The sequence below is a fragment of the Opisthorchis viverrini genome (genome assembly GCF_000715545.1).
Source record: "Opisthorchis viverrini unplaced genomic scaffold opera_v5_83, whole genome shotgun sequence".
Lineage (NCBI taxonomy): Eukaryota > Metazoa > Platyhelminthes > Trematoda > Opisthorchiida > Opisthorchiidae > Opisthorchis > Opisthorchis viverrini.
Genome location: NW_008751739.1, coordinates 1,567,860 through 1,586,620, shown reverse-complemented (window position 1 = coordinate 1,586,620; position 18,761 = coordinate 1,567,860). Strand labels below are relative to the sequence as shown.

Sequence of the window (18,761 nt, the reverse complement as noted above, 5' to 3'; positions counted from 1 at the left end):
ATACCGCCAGGTTACCCAAGCCTTAACAGGGGAAGTCGAGATGCAAAGATCGGGTTCGAACCACGGACTTTCCGGTCAGTAAATTCGCGATCTTACCAATGAACCATCTTGCCTCACGAAGATAAGCTGGGAAGAGGCCTGATATGCTGTCAAAATATGTTGAGTTTTGAGTATTCTAAAAAGGCACATGCCAAATGTAACTGTAAAGTCGTTAACGGCAAAACCTTATAGACTATGTCGATAAACAATAAAGAATTCAGTAGATCAGTGTGGATGAAGTGGACAAAGTGAATTGCGTATGGAATTCTCATGGAGGTCAGAACTATGAAAGATCCGTTGTGTTTCCTGACTTAACATTTCGAAAAAGCAACCAAGTAACCGAAAGTCCTCGCTCCATTGTTTTGACGGTAAGCAGTACATCTGAATCGGAAGTGCTTGAATGCGTGGATTCAGGAAATGTCATGCGTGAAGTAGGCTGATTCAAACCACTCAAACTGTCTCATATTATGCTAGATTAGAAAAAAGGAATCCAAAATTTCTCGAATAAGGCGTTGCTGGCTGCGGACATTGTGAAATTCACGTTCAGATACCTCTTCTAGATGCCAAGTCCACACCAAAGCGGACTCCATCTTTGCTCTTAACAGCCGTCTCCGGGTTTGAAGTCAGGACATCTGACATGTGAGTTGAATGTCCTGCCACTGAAAGGAAGAGGACCTTCGCTGCGGAGCTTTTTATTAGGGAATGCCAACTGACCAGTTACAGACTATCGGACAGAAAGGCAAAACTCTCATACGCATCATAGTTACAAAAACTGAACATCCATCTTCTCTTGAACGCATTTTTCTGGACTTCCCTGGATATTCATTGAGTGTTGCTCAAGTCCAAGCAAAAGCTACAAAGCGAGTCCACAAATCCGCAGTAGATCTCCCTTTTCAAGCGAATTTACAAGAAGAGAACATACTACTCGCAAGCCTCCCCATCATAGTATCACCGTTACATCACTACTCTATCAGCACACGCTGTGGACGCGTTCGAATTTTTGCATCCGAACGGAGGAGCATGTTTACGCCAGAGCGATGTGATTGGCTCACCCCGCAGCTTAAGCGACGACTGCCCCGGTTGTGTTGCTCGACCGATGAGCCTGTCCAGAGTTCCCAGCCAGGAAGAGTCACGGACGCCTTAAAATCTGTTGCACAATTTTTGTTTGGTGGTTCCTGATTGCGCGATTCGTAACAACTACAGCTAATCAAAAACTGTATAGAATTTTTCAAAGCGTCCATTGCGCTACCTGATCAGAAGATCCTGATGGGTGATCGATCGACAAAACCAGGACAGTTACTAGGTCGTCGCTCTGTTGGTATGTCAAGTCAATCACAACGCTCGAGTGTGATCACGTTCGCCCGTTCAGACGCGAAAAAGTACGCAACTCACCGAAAGTGCTGGTGAATCCACCTGTGGAGCTCTGTCGCCTATCTAGGCTCCTAGAACACAGGGTCCCTCTTTCCACGATGCCGCGATACCGCGGGACCTTCATATTTTTGTCGCAGTTTTCGATATTGAAACGTAAAACTTGCGGGCTCCATTCAAGAAAGCATCGGCAACAAAGAGGAGACGAATAGTAAACAGCTGAATCATATCACGTGGTTAACATCACGGAAGCCACGGATTTCGCTTCAACGTTTGCGCATGCATAGGTAAGTGAGATATCACAGAATGACAGTAGTTTAGGGCTCCAGATGCACATCAGCGCCTCGCTGCTACACCCAACCTGCATATTATACAACAGAAATGGAAACACCACGCAATATGTCTTACGCATGTGTTAAGGAAATCTTTCCAGTGTCCGCGTAATCACAGCCAAATTCCCGAAGATGCCTCTCAAGCACATTGATATCTGTTGTATTGCAGGTTAGATACAATTCCAGCACACATAGATGGTCAGCGATGTTGTTGACCAAGATTGACTACTATCTATCGAAGCCAGTAACTTCATGGATCAATTTCGAATAATTTTGGCATCATCGAGACCCTGAAGAATGGTGATGTTAGCGCACCCTTCTCATCATTTACTTGGCAGTAAACGAAGTGATGATCCTGTGAGAAACATGACAGCTAAACAGTCTGACGCCGACTTGACATTATATATATATATATATATATATATTAAAAAGACTACAGTTGACAGCTTCGCTCTAGAGCCGCCCTACCCTCCAAAATATATGGCGAGTCGGCCCTGGATCAAAGTCATACAGTGTGAGACAGCCTTCAATCAGGGTCAGACAGTGCCCCCTTAATATATACCGCGATGCCCTTATAACTTCGCACTCACTTGTTGCAATAAGGCTGTTGCGTTCCTTTTCGGAGAGTCTTTTTATGAATACGATAACAACGTTTGTTGTTGTGTTGGCTGTGATGCGCCATTTTTGAAATCCCTGCTTGGCATCTGGTTAGTATGCCTGCTAAGGTGTGCAGATAGACGGGATGCTGGCGCCACCACTCCGGTTGATGCAGTTCAGCTGTGTACTGATCTCCATGACCTCAGCTCATGTCCACTCCACATGTGACCTGAATCCTGACTGTGGTGTACGTATACGTGTACCATGGAAATTGATTTGATGGTTTCACTTAAGTGCGTGGATTGCAATGTCTGAATCACGTTCTAATGAGTTTCTTGGAGGAAAACACGCATATCGTTTGTGCTCCACGATCCGTACATGGAGTTGCCTAGCTGTCTAGCCTATGTATTTGCTGGACATTCTGCACAGGGAATTTGATGGATGCACTTTGTAAGGTGTTTCAGCTCCGTTGGGTCCTTAGCCCTCACAAGGTGCTGTCAATTCGGAAAACTATTTTAGTATCATAATCCCGAAGAGTTTATCGAATGGCGTCTGAAGTGCCAACTCCAAACGGTACTCCCACGGTGACTATCGGGGTTTTGTCTTCTCGTCTCACCGTCCCGAGTAACGTCCATTCTATTTGTTGGGAAAATAGTCTCATGGGGTATTTATTTAGCTGTAATACTCTAGTGAGTCGCGTCAGTTCGTCCGCTCGGATGGATTCGTTCGAGCATAGCTTATTGATTCGATTCATCAGCGGTCTGACAACTGTGTGTTTGACGTTATGTGGATACGAAGACTCATAGTGCAAATACCTGTCTGAATGTGTAGGTTTTCTGTGGATCCCTATTGAGAACCCATGGTTAGCGTTGACCGAGAGCTTGCAGTCCGGGAAATCAATGGTACTCTGCTCGTTCTCAGTTTCATTCGTGAATTGCTTTCTACTACATTGCTCATTCAAGCAGTTTGGTGGTTGATATGATCGTAAATATGTCGTCAACATATCTCAGCCAGGTGCGTGGTGGATGGTGGAATTCACTTAAGGCCTTAATTTCAGTATGGTGTAAGAAAAGACAAGCCACTATGGATTATACGGGAGAGTCCATAGCGACGCCGTCAGTTTGTCTGTGCAGCGTGTTTTGAAAGGTGAAATAGTTGGTGCTTAGACACACCAGTAATGACATCAACAGGGGTGAAAGTTGTTCTCTGTGCTAGAGATGCACCGTCGCACAAAATGCAATACAGAAAAGATAAACAGTCGTTAATTGGAACGCTAGTATATGTCACGTGAATGACTCGATTTTGCCAGTATTCTCCAGTCTACCCAAATCAGTGGCGACGTAGTAGCGGCCAGTTTTGATTTGACAGCACATCCTGATCAGAGTGTACACAGAATCACAAGTACACACGCACTTACACACACACACACACACACGCTCACGCTGACCCAATCTGACTGCCAACTGATCACAGGGATGCACCAATCAGAAGACACGGCAGTGAACACAAGTGTCGCTGCATTTGACCCGTAACCAATTGATTGTAGAAATCCTCGAGAAAGGTCATCCATGGCAACCGAGACGTCAGATTACAAAAACCTGTTCCACTACTATGTTTTGAATTTATAATTTAAAAAAAAATCCATACAACAGAACTACTTTGAAAAATATAGTACTTGTGACGATGGTGAACACGATGAGGCGTACGAGAAGAATGGCAACAGTGTGACAACACGAAGAGGATAAAACGTTGTCGCCCACAGGTAAATTTTTGTGACGAACATCGTATAGACAAAGAGGACAGATTTATTTCTGTTCATATGGGTTTGCCGAAGTTACCTTTATCTAATTATGCTGAGAAAACATTCGTAGATAAATAATTTTCATACTGGTTGTAGGGTGTTCATCTTACGAATAGTATTCCATAGTTCACCCTAACAATTACCTAGAGGCACGTTGAAAAAGACCAAGTTAGGTTTCGTTTCCCGCTCAGTCACGGACAGCATAATCAAATCACGAGTACCTAGAAACTGGTCAATATTGTCGACAAAAATTATGGCGCCAAGCACGCAAAACAGGGGTATATCCATCAAAGACCCACCCAACTCGGCTCAGCGGTCCTCGCTTCGGCAACCAGAATCTTATGACGTCATGTGACATAGAGTGCGTTCGGAACAATCGAACAAAATCTTATCTGATCTTACATTCTGTCAGTCATGTCCGCGCATGCCCATGTGTTCTAGGAATAACACGTCAGGCTGCAGCCTACTTCCACAACAGGGAAGCGAAATCGTTCAGTCAGTTCGACTCACGTGTCCCTAGCGTCGCAGTTTTTCAGCTAGAGTTTCATCTATTCGGTTTTCTTCATGAATAGGCCGATTTTATAATTTAACTGTGCTGATAGTGATAAACTTCCTGCTTCAAGAATGAACAAACCGAGAGTCAGTGTTGTGAATTGTACGATCTACCTCCATCTGGTGCGTTTTACCGGAAACAATATGATTAGTGAACGTAACAATATCATGATAAACGTAAGAAGAACGAATATTACTGATATGCAGATTTTCATCAAACTCTCCAACCGATCAAAATGAAACCAGGATTCGAACTCAGTCAACTAAAACCAAAATAAATTTCTACCTACGTTCCGTCTGAACTGTCGAATAAAACCCCACAAGCATATTTCTACTCCCTAAAGTATTTTCATTAATAGGAAGTTGGGGTGCACTTTGGCCGTATAAATAGTCAGTCTTCCAGCATACGCTTTGTTCACGGGAAGAATGTTCCTGAAGCGCTATTCACACGCATAACCGGTCTGGCGTCCGGATTTACTTTATTCATACGCATCCAAAGATCACAATGCAGAACTATGTTAGCAATCTGTTAATCAGTGAGATGTGCAAAGTACAAAGTTGGAAGGCAGTTGAGACCAATATCTGCGTCGTTAGGCCCTAGCTCAGGTGGCAACATGTGACGCGGATGGCTAGTCAGATAGTGAGACAGAATCGGCAAGACTGGGACACAGCCAGCACGTAGCGGTAACTGAACCGTCATGGAATAGGTCGCACACTGCGTCTCGCCTAGCAAGCCAATCGTCCAGCTGTAGCACCCTTTCGGTGCCTAGCTGCCGTACCACACGAAGGAGGCCACAGGGCTGGGATATTGCCAGGTCGCCCAAGCCTAGACAGTGGAAGTTGAGGGGCAGAGGTCGGGTTCGAACCACGGATCTTCCGGTCAGTAAATTCACGATCTAACCATTTGGCCCATCTCGCCCCCAATAGATGAGTCTGAATACGCCCCTTTGTCTGTTCTATACCACCAACAGCATGCGAATGGCATCAGCGATATCCACCCGATTTCGGGTGTTTCACAATCCGGTATGCATAAAAATCTACTGTAGCTATTGGAAAAAATTAGACTGCATGCAGTATCAAGTGACCTATGGACCCTAGTTTTTGTTCTGTACATACTCGTTAGGCTCGCGCCAGCACAAACTTGTTCGCTGTTTGGAGGCCATCATAACGAAATGCTTTAAGTTCTCGCTCATCAGTAAACTTCAAAAAGGTAAACGGACCTCCGTGACACAGCGGATGTTGGCATATTTCGCATGTGTGGCAGGGCAAATGCTTCGATTAGTTACCTGTGTGCGGCTTTGGAAGAAATGCGTCTCATTGGCCCATGTGGTTCCACACGAAATGCAACAATCGCGAGGTCTGACAAGATATCTGAGTGTCGGTAGCTGAAATAAATTTATAAGCTGTCAGTCAGGTGGTATTTGGTTTGAATCACGGAAACTAACGTCACTGCCTCAGAACGTCGTTGATGAAAATCCAGTTGGTTGTATTCGAATTCCCTCTCCCGGAATTATGTTTGTACAAGCCTTTCCTTCTTGGAAGGCGGTTGCATACCTACCCCGAACGTAACCGATTATCATTCTCCAGTTCTGTATTAAATGGTACCACAAGAGCCACTCTCAACAGTCTACATTTTGCCCAATTCAACTTACCGAATCAAATACTCTAAATGCCTCTTCGGTTGTAGATACGTCATCGGTTGCTCCGAAAGACATAAGTCGAATAAACTCGTCAAAGGATATTTTCCCGTCACCTGTACAGTCGAACAAAAAGGAAAAAGGAAGAAGGCTTGAGCGTCTTTTTGGAATAGAAAGTGCTTCATTCAATCATGCTACTTGGTATCACTTTAGGTGAACGGAAACGAATTCGTATGGGACATACTTCGATGCATTACGGAAAGAAATTCACAACGTTCGGATACCACTGTAGCGAGTGTGGTTGTAACCCTCATGCCCTTCGATAGGTGTTCAACCACGTGGAATACACCCGGGCACGTTCAAACGAATTGATCGGAACACACCAATAAATTCTGTCCTTTTGTTCGCAAGAAAAAGAACTGCTACCTGTTCCGGGTATCCATGGGGTCAAAAGCCCAGTGTAACTAACAACCTTACGAATCGGTCTAGCCAGTCAATCTGGTATGAAAGAAACATTACTCAAAAAATGAAAACTGTGCTCTGCGGTTGAGATGCATGCAAGTGAACCAGGTAACGAACAAGTGACAACCGTTGTCTTTGGTTTCATTTAAATCAGACTCTCCCGATATATCCATGATGCAACGTTGAAATTGAGAACATCGCGTTTGAGGGATTCGTAAATTGGTCGTCCAATGTAGTCCAGCGAATGAAGGGGGGAAATAATCAAGTACGCATACCCACAGTTCGACTACAGTGAATGCCACATCCATCGAACGAAAATTTCACACCCGGAACGCCTTAATAGTAACTACAATGTAGGTGGAAATGTCGTTCATTACCTGAACCAATGCAATTGTTCTATAAATATTCAAAGTTAAGATTTAAGCCTCATCGCTGATAGCCAGTAGGCAGCTAACTAATATAGGTTAATGGCTACGGAACCGAAAGTGGACACGAGGTGGCGCTCCGACACCAATTTGTCTGAATCGAGTGCTCGGTGAGAGTGCTTTGGTCTTGACACTCGAGACAATTTTTCGCACGACAATAAACTGTTGCTCAGGATAGCGGACGAGAACTTCCTCAGTACCGACTGCACATGAAGGGAACTTACCCTCAGTTAGCTCTTCTAAAACTGTTTTGAAGGATAATATTCTCAGTCTACCAGACAAATGGGAACAGAGACGTAGTCCGACGAAACAGATCTACGCATAGCGACAAATACACTCATTTGCAAACCAATCTGGTTTCACGGGAGGCTCAAGTGAATCTCTCGTTTATGATGTTCTTCAACTAAATGTCCTGCACACAGGCCACCTCATGTTTCAGTTGGTACGATATTCGAGATATCGCAGTACATTTTCATAGAGGAAACTGCTCCTAACGTTGCTCACAAAGAAGATTTTTCAGCAAGCTTGTGGGTATCGAATATACACTCATTTGCAAACTAATTTGTTTCTTCCGAGAGACTCGCCTGGAACCCAGCTGAATCTCTCGTTTTTTATGATGTCTTCAGTAGTAGTACATTACAAAGAACCTTTTGGGTAGTTTCTTCAATGAAAATAAACTGCGATATCTCGAATNATATCGTACCAACTGAAACATGAGGTGGCTTGTGTGCAGCACATTCAGTTGAATAACATCATAAACGATAGATTCACTTGAGCCTCCCGTGAAAACCAAATTGACTTGCAAATGAGTGTATTTGTCGCAATCATTCCAAATTGGGTTCAAGTAGAACATAAGGTTGACGGAAACTCGTGGAATGCGCCTACCTGATGAGCCCTAAGAAGGGCGAAACCGGTCATGGGCTGTCGAAGAGTCTTCAGCAACCTTGTGAGTAGTTACCTTTATGAAAAGAGCTACGCAGAAAGGGAGCATGTCCGAGTTTCGACGCATATCTTATATGAGCTAGGTTGGAAAAACTCACCATTAACGTCTGATTTGTGCATGAGAAGCGTGATCTCAGAGTCCGAATAATCGGGACTGACCAGCCTAATCAACTTGCTCAGCTCCGAATAGCTCAAAGTACCGTCATGGTTTTCGTCAATCACCCGGAACGCTTCTCGAAGCTCTATGGTAGAAAGTGTAAAAAAATGGAATGACATTTTTTGCGTTCCAAAGAAGTTTAATCCGACTGTCTCCCAAGCGTAACTTGTTGAACAAATCAAAAGAAAATCCACAAAACTCATAAACTCGTGGATGTCTTGACGATGTTGGGTTTGATTCCCAAGACCATTTATCACACTCACTCGACCTGGATCCGTCCAAGTACTTGAGGTTTTAAGGTCCTAAAAAGAGCTTGAAATGATACTTTTTTACTGACACCGAATTGATCAAAGCAATGGAGCAGCATTTTAGCTACCATGGTCAAAGAGTTTTGTGAAGCTCTACCTAACCCGGGGACAACGTATGACGCAGTAGTCGAATATGTACAATAACCTGCAAGTTTTTGTCATTTTTTTCAGCACCGTCTTACTAGAATCCGTGGTTCAGCTAAACATGGAGTGAGGAATACCGGTGAAAAACAGCGAGACAACTAGCGAAAACTGATGATACCGAAGCAGGTAAGTGGAATCGCAACACTTCGAACACCGAGACATTCACCCTGCACTAGGTATGAGGAAATGTTATCGAGCGCTATGGGCGTTCGACCGTTCTAAGTAGATACTCTCCTCCTATTGAAGGGAATGTTGGTAGCTCAGATAACCTAGATGATCGTTGGTCTGTTCGCTGAGCTCGGCAGTTTTATTGCAAACCAATCAATGTCATCATCCGTGTATTTCTGGGCAGTTGAGCGTAACGTGGCGGTACTTCGGTTATTGTGGACAAACAGAACGCAATGATGATGTCACCTCGACTGAAAAGGACATACTTGTAATAAAAGTGCCAGACCCAGTGAACAAACCAACGATCAATGACTCTCCTGTTAGCCAACTCCGGAGCAAAGCCGTTGTCACCCAAGCACCGTGTGAGTATTTCGTAGATGTAGAGACAAGCATTGGAATAACTTTCTTGGAACAGCTTGAGAATTTGCATTCATTAGCTATGGTTCTGTAGAGTAAGTAACCCACTTGATCTTTGGACCGCAAGATCTTTTTCCGGTGTCTCAAGACGTAAGAAGGACAACAAAGCGACAACTACACTCATTTGCAAATCAATTTGGTTTTCACGGGAGACTCAAGTGAATCTCTCGTTTCTATGATATTCATTTACCTTGTGATTAGTTTCCTTTGTGACAACAAAGCGTATTTTCATCGACATTTACTACATCTTTAGTCCCACCATGGGAGAAGTTTCGTGAATTTCACAACATTTGCTGTGGCATGACAATAGCTTTCCCCCAATGTTATCATCAGCAGTAATAAAGTTATTTACCGTATGAATGTTCAGGTCACGCGTCTCCTTCCACAGAAGAGAGTCTAGGTACCTTGGTGCGGTAGCTCCCGGTTCTGTAGCAGTTGGGTTTTATAGGTTGACAAAAGAAATGAAGACGTTCAAAAGAGTAAAAGTGTCAGGACGCGCCCAGACATGGAAAAAGTACACGTGTAGAGAGTGACACATCCCCAAGGTCACCATCGGTACGACACGTTTGGAAAGCAGGTGCATTGGCGGAGCACACCAAACACGGCTTAGCAAAATAAGACCAGTGGAGTGGGGCTGAAACTGTTCACGACCGGAAGACCGCCATTGGCTGTACAGAACGAACAACTGAATGACCATATTTGGCCATTAGTCATCCTATATATATTTACCCAGAAGCTCTGTATGTTTGTCTTGACAATACAGCCGTGTCCCGAGTCCTCTGTCTTCTCCTTATCGCGTAGTCTGGCAGGCTCATTGCAGGCGTAACCAATAGACGGCCACTGACGATATAACAAAAAGATAACTGATGATTGATGACAAGATACACAAGTGTTTTTTGTCAATATCTCCTGTGTATTCCAAACCGGATGATCCATTGCAGTCAGTTTCGGCTTGTTGCATGTTTGTATCCGAGTTGTCCGGATGCAAAACAGAGCGACAAATACACTCATTTGCATACCAACTTGGTTTTCACGGCATAAATCCCACCTGGAACTCTCGTTTATGTCCAGTTGTTTTCAGAACCCTTATGAGTACTGCGTTACGTCTTTGCAACAGTGAACAATTCTTTGGTGTCAACAGAATGAACTGTGATCGTCCAGGTTCTAGGCTATGAGTCAGAGATCAGGCGATTTTTTTCTCATCGCACCTACCGTTCTACGGGGGGAGAAGGTGGTCCATTCTGGCGATGAAAGTGTTGCTGCAACTGCCTGTGAACTGGTAGTAGGCAAGGCGTACAAAATGGTGTCACTCGCGGCCGGCTAGTATGAAGCCTCAAAGCCAGGGTGTAGGATGTCATTAGTTCTACTGACTGAAAAGCCAGGTCCAGTAAGCTATCTGCTTCCACCATGTGTTTGTTTTTAGGTTTTGATCACAAAAAGCCTCTTACTTCCAGATAGTGGACGTCGGACTATCTCTAGCTCATTACAAGCTGTGTATTCCAAAAAATGTGTTCCAGACAGCCATTATCTCGTGGAATTCTTTTCAAAATCTGACCGTCTGTCTGCAGTTTTTCTGGATCGACGATTTTTTTGTTAGGCGGAAGCCAAGTTTAAATTCTCCGGTGCAAAAACGGACCATTCTGGGTTGTTTTACGGTGGATAATTTGGGCTGTTTGGACGTTTGTTGAGCGGAATATCTCAGAATTCCAAATCAGCAGTTGACTCTTTCCCACCAGTGACAACAAATACTAGTATTAGAAACATCGAAATATATAACAGAAAGCTTTTCACGGAAGTGAAAACAGGAATGTCAGCAAGGTGACGCTTGCAATATTACCAAATGCCTACCCTTCTGTCGCAACTAAGTTTATTATTATTGGCCATGGCAACACCCAAGCTGTATGCAAATAAAACCAGTCAGGTTAGAGCGCCACCGGTTTGGTTGGTACCATAGTAACAAAGCTCTGTTTGGCTATCTAACCAGGTGGCTTCAGTCGGGTAAACAGCACGATACATTCATTTCCGCCAGCTAAACAAGGTTTTTTCACCTGAGTAATCGTTGTATCCTACATTCAACCCATGCTCCCTTTCCACGCCCATACCTAAGGAGAGCAGTTCTAATGCCATTTAACGGCATGAAATTGCAGTACAATTTCTACACCCACGCAGAGTCGTCTGAACAAGATCAAAAAAGCAAACTGTGATTGCCACGGTAGATACTGAACTGGATACCGGACTGCACTGTTGTTTTGTAACCCGCTGTAGATCAGTTGAAGCAAGTCTGGCGGTTGGATTTGGCGAAACCTACCACCATTATATTGTTGGTAGATTTTTAACATCAGAGGTCGCGTACCTCTCTTTGTAGCTTTAAAAATCTACCGCCTCCTTCATTCAAGATTTAACCAACAGCGATACATGGTCTCCTGCTCCCCTAGTTCATCCCCGACATATCGCACCTCTTTGCGCCAGATACAAGTGCATCTATGGTGGTCGAGCGACCCGATCCATCCTGAACGCACGGAGCTGTTCGAAACGTGAACAACTCAACTCACGCACAGGTTCATTCATCTTTCGTAGCTGTGTTCACCCCACGTTCACAGTCGCCCAACATCCCGTCCCAGTGGCCTGTTCATGCCCGGCTGACGGGCCAGATATACATACTGTTGCTTACAGGATCACTCACGTACGCACGCTCACACAGCGACCAAATTTTTAGCCGGAAAAACTCAAGCCGGATCACGTGATGGATTCAAACACTAAATTGACCAATTGATCGAGCGGAATTCACAAGGCAATTGACTGTCTGTTTGCATTTTTGTGCTTCTATCATTGACGCTGGTTAACGTCCGTAAATGTAAATCGATAAATAATGGCGTGAACGTTGCTAGCGATTTCCAAACGGGAAAGTGAACAAATCATTGAACACATAACCACAGATGAGAAAACATGAGAGCGTTGAGTGACAGGAGTAGACGTAAAATTAGTGACCAGGAGTTGGTCACACCAGATCACAACATTGAAACGTTCGCTGACAGCAAAGAGAACTGGAGGTTCAAATTTGCGTAAAAATTTCAGCCAAATCTGCTCAAAGACGAAGACCTCCACTCAGTGGGATGAAATAACTTCTTCAACAGAGGGGGTACCAGCTGGTAGAGGGCCCATTTCATTTTGACCTTCAAGACAATACGATTGGTGTATTGCTGGCAGGTTGTGCAGCTCATCATCTTGGTTTTGAGAAGTGTCTTCTCAAGAAAATTTCCATACTTTTCAGTTTTATAAATAGTTGCTTTGACAAGAAATGGAACATTGGTCATCCTCCTCCTCTGCGATGTCAACCACCCAATGGCGCACAAAAAACGGACGACAGGCATTTGGGCCCCCTTTTTGGAATCGGGTTTCACAAGATCTTCCACCTGCAAGTTACTTAAAAAATATTTCTGTCAAACCGAACCCCGTGTTATCGCGCAAATTAGTGGCAACCAAACAGAAAACGAAATGTTCAACTTTGAGGTCAAATACCATTTGGTAAAAGATTTTGAGTACCAAACATATGTCAGTTGTTTTGGCAAAGGTCTTAGGCTTAATGCAGCCTCAGTTGGAACTCATTTTAACGACATTTTTGTTTGAAAATATGTTTAACTTCAGTCAACCCTTCCCTCAATACGGTGTTCAGGTATGAATTGAAACCTACGAGAATTTTGATGAGCCATCAAAGCACGTTTCTCGCGGTGGGCTGTTGAAGATTTTCATTCAACGTCGTTCATGGAGGCATCCCTGTAGTTTCTCGGTAGGGTGCGTGAGAAAGCTTATCACTCTGCGCAAGATACCACTGTCTACTCAAATGAAGGGGCTGAATTCTTGTACTTCTTCGCGGAATTCTACGGTGCAATACATATTGACCGTATATTTGTCCACCTGCTGATCAATAAACTTTCAACCAGCATTTTTAAATAGTTTGCCCCCCCAGCACTGACCGATTGCCAGAAGGAACCGCTCCTGTGTGGTTTATTCATCTATGCAACACAACAAATCTATTTTATCAGCCTCTTGTTCTGGAAACCACAATCTGTTGGGATTGGTAAGCAACGAGACCTCAGCATATTGACAAAATCAACGCCAGTTTTAGTGAAATGAGAAGACAGAGTAGTCTTGAATTCTCGTTCAGCTACGTCATTCTCAACTACCGGCAGATGGCTTTGCTATATATCATCTGACGACCGGCGTAACGCCCGACGTTCTGGGTTGGCTTCATCTTTGCTTGTCAAGCCGAAGTAGTTCGTTTGACTGGATAAAACGCAGTTGTTTGGGGCCGAGATGCCATCAGACAAGTCAGTATCAGAAGACGGAAGGCCATTTACTGAACACTGGAGGATAAAACAGCTCATCAAAAATTGAAGGCACCACCGTTGTCAATGAACAAACTTGAAGACCTACATATTCGCGAACGATTACCAACAGAAAGTCGGGGTGATGTTGTCGGATATCTAGCCTGGCTTAGTGACATTTTTCCAACCTTGATTATAGTTCGAAATGTTGCACTCTTTCTCGACTACCTGTCGTTCTACCTCTTTAAGTTCGTTCGTAACTAAACGGTAACGTCGTGTTGTGCCATGACGACAACTGGTCCACCAGTATCATTTATTCACATTATATATATATATATTCATATATATGTCAGTCGGTTGGTCACACGGCGTGATGGTTGACTCGGTACACAGACCCTATAAACAGAAAACGAGCCTTTGCAGTAAACTCTGCATGATTCCTACAGTCGGATCTTGTGCGTTAGGTAGATTCCTTCTGAAAAGTTCGGGCGGTTGGCCCTCAAACAAGTAACTAGGACAACAACGAGCATCCAGCTCAAACAGCAGACCCAGATTGGGCCATCCGGATGCCTGGAGGAAAGCAAGAATTTGTGGTTAAATGTCATGGTTATGTTTGGATGAACAAAATCACAGTAATCAACATTATTGCTTCCGGGGTCTCGTCGTCAGGTCGGTCATGCTGAGTGTTTAAAATAGAAGTGGATAATTGGTAATTGATCAGGTGACTGACTATCTGTTCGGCGAACAGAAGGGCAAAACAGGTCATGGGCTCTCATGAGCTGTCAGTAAACTTATGAGTAGTGCATTATGTATATAATAGCCCAGTCCTCATCCAGATTTTGGTTGTACATCCCTTAAAACAGGTCATGGGCTCTCATGAGCTGTCAGTAAACTTATGAGTAGTGCATTATGTATATAATAGCCCAGTCCTCATCCAGATTTTGGTTGTACATCCCTTCTCTTGGTGTCCGTCAGCGAAATATGTTGGGCACACGACACGGTAACTTGCGGAGAGAATATGCGAACGCTTCTTCTTTTGGAACATTACCAAACTCAACGCTTCAGTCAAAACCTGAAATGTGCCAATTGACACCGGTCACTTGATCAATCCGAACGGGTCTTTTCACGTTAGCCACCGAGGAGTATCCAATAGACTGCCATTATCAGCCGCATGCCGTGGCTTGACTACAACCGAAGCGAAATCCGAAAACTGTTCGTATGTGCGCTGAGTCCGGTCTTGGTCACGTGATACGAATCGATCAACCCAGTCACTCCACAGTTCATAGCATCCCACTACACTCTAACCAAGGTGCGCTGACAAGCGGTCGTTTGTTCCCGCTTTCTCTAATTCATTTTCCAATCTAAGTTGCCTATTTCTTTATTTTCTTCCACTTTAACCATTAGATATGTTACGACCTGACGCCGAGATCTCGAAGGCATCATCGCCCTTCACTGTCGACGTTGAAACTACGAGAATATTCGAGCAATTAAAGGTAAGTCCCCCAAGTATACGAAAAGGTGTAGGCGTCAGTCAGGCACACTGCATTGTTTTGGTGCCTCAGTGGCTAATATAACTTTTTTCGCTGAATGACTATAAGATAAAGGATATGGAGGACGACTTTAAATTGAGGATGAATGGCAGAATGAAGGAGCTCATTAAAAAGAACAATCGAAGTGACAGGGACAGATGGATCAAATCTTGTCCCGTTTTGCACTCTTTCCGAAAAGACATCGTAATAAAAGGATACAACTTCGACGTAAAGAATGCATCTTGGAACTGCCCTAGAAAATAATTTGCTCGTCGAAGGAACCGCAACAACTAATTCGACGAGCGAGTGACGAAACAGAAGGCGAACAAGGAGCACTCAGAAAACCACAGGAACCAGAAAAAAAGAAGCAAATGGTTTTCCTGGATGGGCCAGACTACGTAAAGAATGCCAAACCACTATAAAGGGACGAAAGCCCTTCGCAGCGAAGTCGTTTACAAACGAAAACGAATTAACCAGTCGTTAGCCGGGAAAGTGAATGTATCATATGCACATAGTCTTTGGAAGCCGAACATTCTCACGCATCTTCTCGAACTTTCCCGGATATTCATTGACTACTACACAGCAGTAAACCAACACTGCAAAGCGGCTCCACAATTTCCGCAGTAAAACTCAGCTTTCATCAGATGCGAAGCGGAGCTTAGCCATTAAACATAGACTACTCAAATGGTTCTTCTTCAACCAGCACGATCACATATTGCCACAATCCATCACATCACCACTTTTGAATAAATACTACGCTGAATAAATTACAGGCCGCCAACAAGTTAATCAAACTAGAACGGCAAAAAAAGGAGACGGATAAAAACTGCGAAATTCTGTGAGCTACCGAAAGTCCCCAAAAATCGATGTCCCCTCAGACCAGTCAACCTGCGATCACGGTACGTAAGTTGACAAAGGACCTCTGAGGGAGAGTAAAACGTCTAACTTCGAAATGCTAACACACTATCAAGAATACTGGAAAGTGCTTCAACAAACTGGGGGATTGGAATTTACATGACGATAAATTTGTGCTGTCATCTGCCCTTTCTACATCAATCAGTGACAAGCTTATCAAAAAAACTATACTGGAATTAATCAATTGGAAAATCTTTGGGACCGATTGGGAAGTCATCGTTTCAGAGGAGTTTGGTAAACAATCGGTGGATTTATTGCTAAGCAACGTTTTGCTTTTGGCAGAAAAGCTTCGTTAGTCAAAGATTCAGCAATGGCAAGGCATGCTCTAGACACTGGACATAGGATAGATTTAGAAAATGTAGACATCCTGAGACGGGGTTTAAGATTCACGCCACAGCGACTGGTGGCCGAGGTGATGGAAATCGCCAAGCATCCCAATGTAAATAGAGTAGAGGGTGTAGAACTTGCAAACGTGTGGAAAGCGGTCGTAGATCAGCCGAGATGACACGAGGCGGTTTGCAGTTATCAGGGAAATGGTTCGGATCTAAAAGTACAAAATCCAAGTAGAGTTAGATTCAGTTAACCATTCCCATCCCCCATCCCCAAACCAATCGTTCCGCCTCCCTTTGACCAACACAGGTGAACGAATCTGTGAACGACCCCAGGAGAAATTTTCCATTAAGTTGTCCTAGACTGAAAAAACAAGGACGAAAAATCCGGATTCATCATGAAGATAAACCCTCCCCCCTAACCAATCTATCGTAAATGTTAGTCATCCGCACTAACCAACAAACAGGAACATCAGTCTGCACACCCAACACTGATCAAGTCGGCTAGTCATAAGAAATCTCACGGATCGATTCCCTGACTGCCTTAAAACCCACTTAAAACCTACTCACTTGGTCTGACGAAGCTTTTGTGTCGAAAGCGAAACGTTGCCCAGAAATAAATCCACCGATTGTTTACCAAATCCCTCTGAAACGATATACTGGAATTAATTCAGAATCAGCCCAACATAATAGGTACACTGCAATCAGAAAGGTCGGTACAAATCACGGATCGATACAAAACCGCCTATTCCACCTTTGATCAACAGGAAACGCACAAGGGATCACCAATATAGAGGACCACAGCAGCCTCCGTAATGCAGAATTTGGGAGAAAACATATTACTAACATTACTAACTAAACATTTCAGTTGTTGAATCCACTGTATCAGTAACGGAACAATTCAAACTTGCCTACTGAACTGAAATATCAGAGTAAACACTTTGTGAATTACAAACAAAGTTGCATGCTTAAGAAAACAAAGACCAATGTATCGGGGATTAGGGATGGAGCTGGTCAACAACAGAGCGGGCGGAACAGGCAAGCAAATGATTAACAATCCTTCCCTTAAATCGCAAAAGTATTTGAACTAACAGCAGTCACATGGGACATGAATGTCTGTTACACTGAGGCATGCTTTGGTAGGCTGATATGAGAACCAAAGAACGAAATCAATCGGGGCAAGGGGATCGACAATCAATGGATGTAACATACGCGACATTGGACAAAACGGAAATAAGTTATATACAACTATCTACAACCAAACCAATGTGGCCATACATAGAAGGCATTAGCCATTTCATTCGTTTTCCATACATGGGGGAAACTTGGAGATTCTGATAAATGGAGTCACATAGCATGATGAATTTAACCAAGATTTTGAACTCGACCCTATCATTGAACTTCCGTGTTTAAGAAATCGTGGCCTCAGTCGGACAGCGCGAACGCAGATGGTAGGATACACCATAGAATTAAGCTGGAAGAAGTCGTGGGGTACGGATCTAAGGGTTCGCGTTAGTGGCGGTCAGTCAAACTAAAAGCAAGCGAGCCATGGAAACAATCAACCAAAATCGAATTTAACCCCTTTTCCTAAAGGCACCACTACTCAACACAGCCATCGGTGCACCGCTCCGTTCTACTATACAACTGCACGCTGATGTTGCGACCCAGATTGGTGATGCGGTAGAACTGCGCGATTCCGTTCTGACACCAGAAACACACATGCTAACCTCACTGTAGCACTTTCAGATGACCAAAGATGATAGGATGATAGATTTAGTTTCTGACGGCTGACTCGTTCGTTAATTAATCAGAAATGGATGGGTACGGCCATACATAGCTGCTATTTAAGCTTAAATCCACTGGTGACAGAATTTTTATTGTGAACACACGTTTGCCATATGCTTGTCGCTTCGAGAAAAACAAAGAACATATAAAAATAGATGGCAGTGTAAAGTCACATGATGCACGTGTACATATCTAACGTGACACCGTGAAATTGGCACTGTCGAGTCTCTCGTGAAAACCAAATTGATTTGCAAATTTGTGTATTTCTCGAAAACAGTCCAATCTGGGTTCAAGTAGAACATAAGGTTGACAGAAACTCGGTGACTGCGCCTATCTGATGAACCCGCACTGGAAGGGCGAAACCGGTCGTGGGCTGTCGAAGAGTTTTCAGCAACCTTGTGAGTAGTTCCCTTTATGAAAATATACTGCGATATCTCGAATATCGTGCCAACTGAATCATGAGGCGGCCTGTGTGCAGCACATTCAGCTGGAGGACATCATAAACGAGAGATTCAATTGAGTCTCCCGT

The 18,761-nt window shown here is 43.9% G+C and overlaps 2 protein-coding genes across 2 annotated transcripts in view; one reads left to right on the top strand and one right to left on the bottom strand.

The window, feature by feature from the left end:
* T265_13608 (hypothetical protein) overlaps nucleotides 1-8,397 on the bottom strand; it is a gene marked incomplete at both ends in the record, with an annotated part of 22,208 nt that extends 13,811 nt beyond the window's left edge. The window contains 2 exons of the mRNA XM_009169664.1: nucleotides 6,342-6,442; nucleotides 8,254-8,397. Coding sequence (XP_009167928.1) covers nucleotides 6,342-6,442; nucleotides 8,254-8,395 — 243 coding nt within the window. The remainder of the gene's footprint in view (nucleotides 1-6,341; nucleotides 6,443-8,253) is intronic.
* A 7,672-nt stretch (nucleotides 8,398-16,069) lies between these two features.
* T265_04819 (hypothetical protein) overlaps nucleotides 16,070-18,761 on the top strand; it is a gene marked incomplete at both ends in the record, with an annotated part of 29,648 nt that continues 26,956 nt past the window's right edge. Inside the window, one exon of the mRNA XM_009169657.1 lies at nucleotides 16,070-16,106. Within this exon, the coding sequence (XP_009167921.1) occupies nucleotides 16,070-16,106 (37 nt within the window). The remainder of the gene's footprint in view (nucleotides 16,107-18,761) is intronic.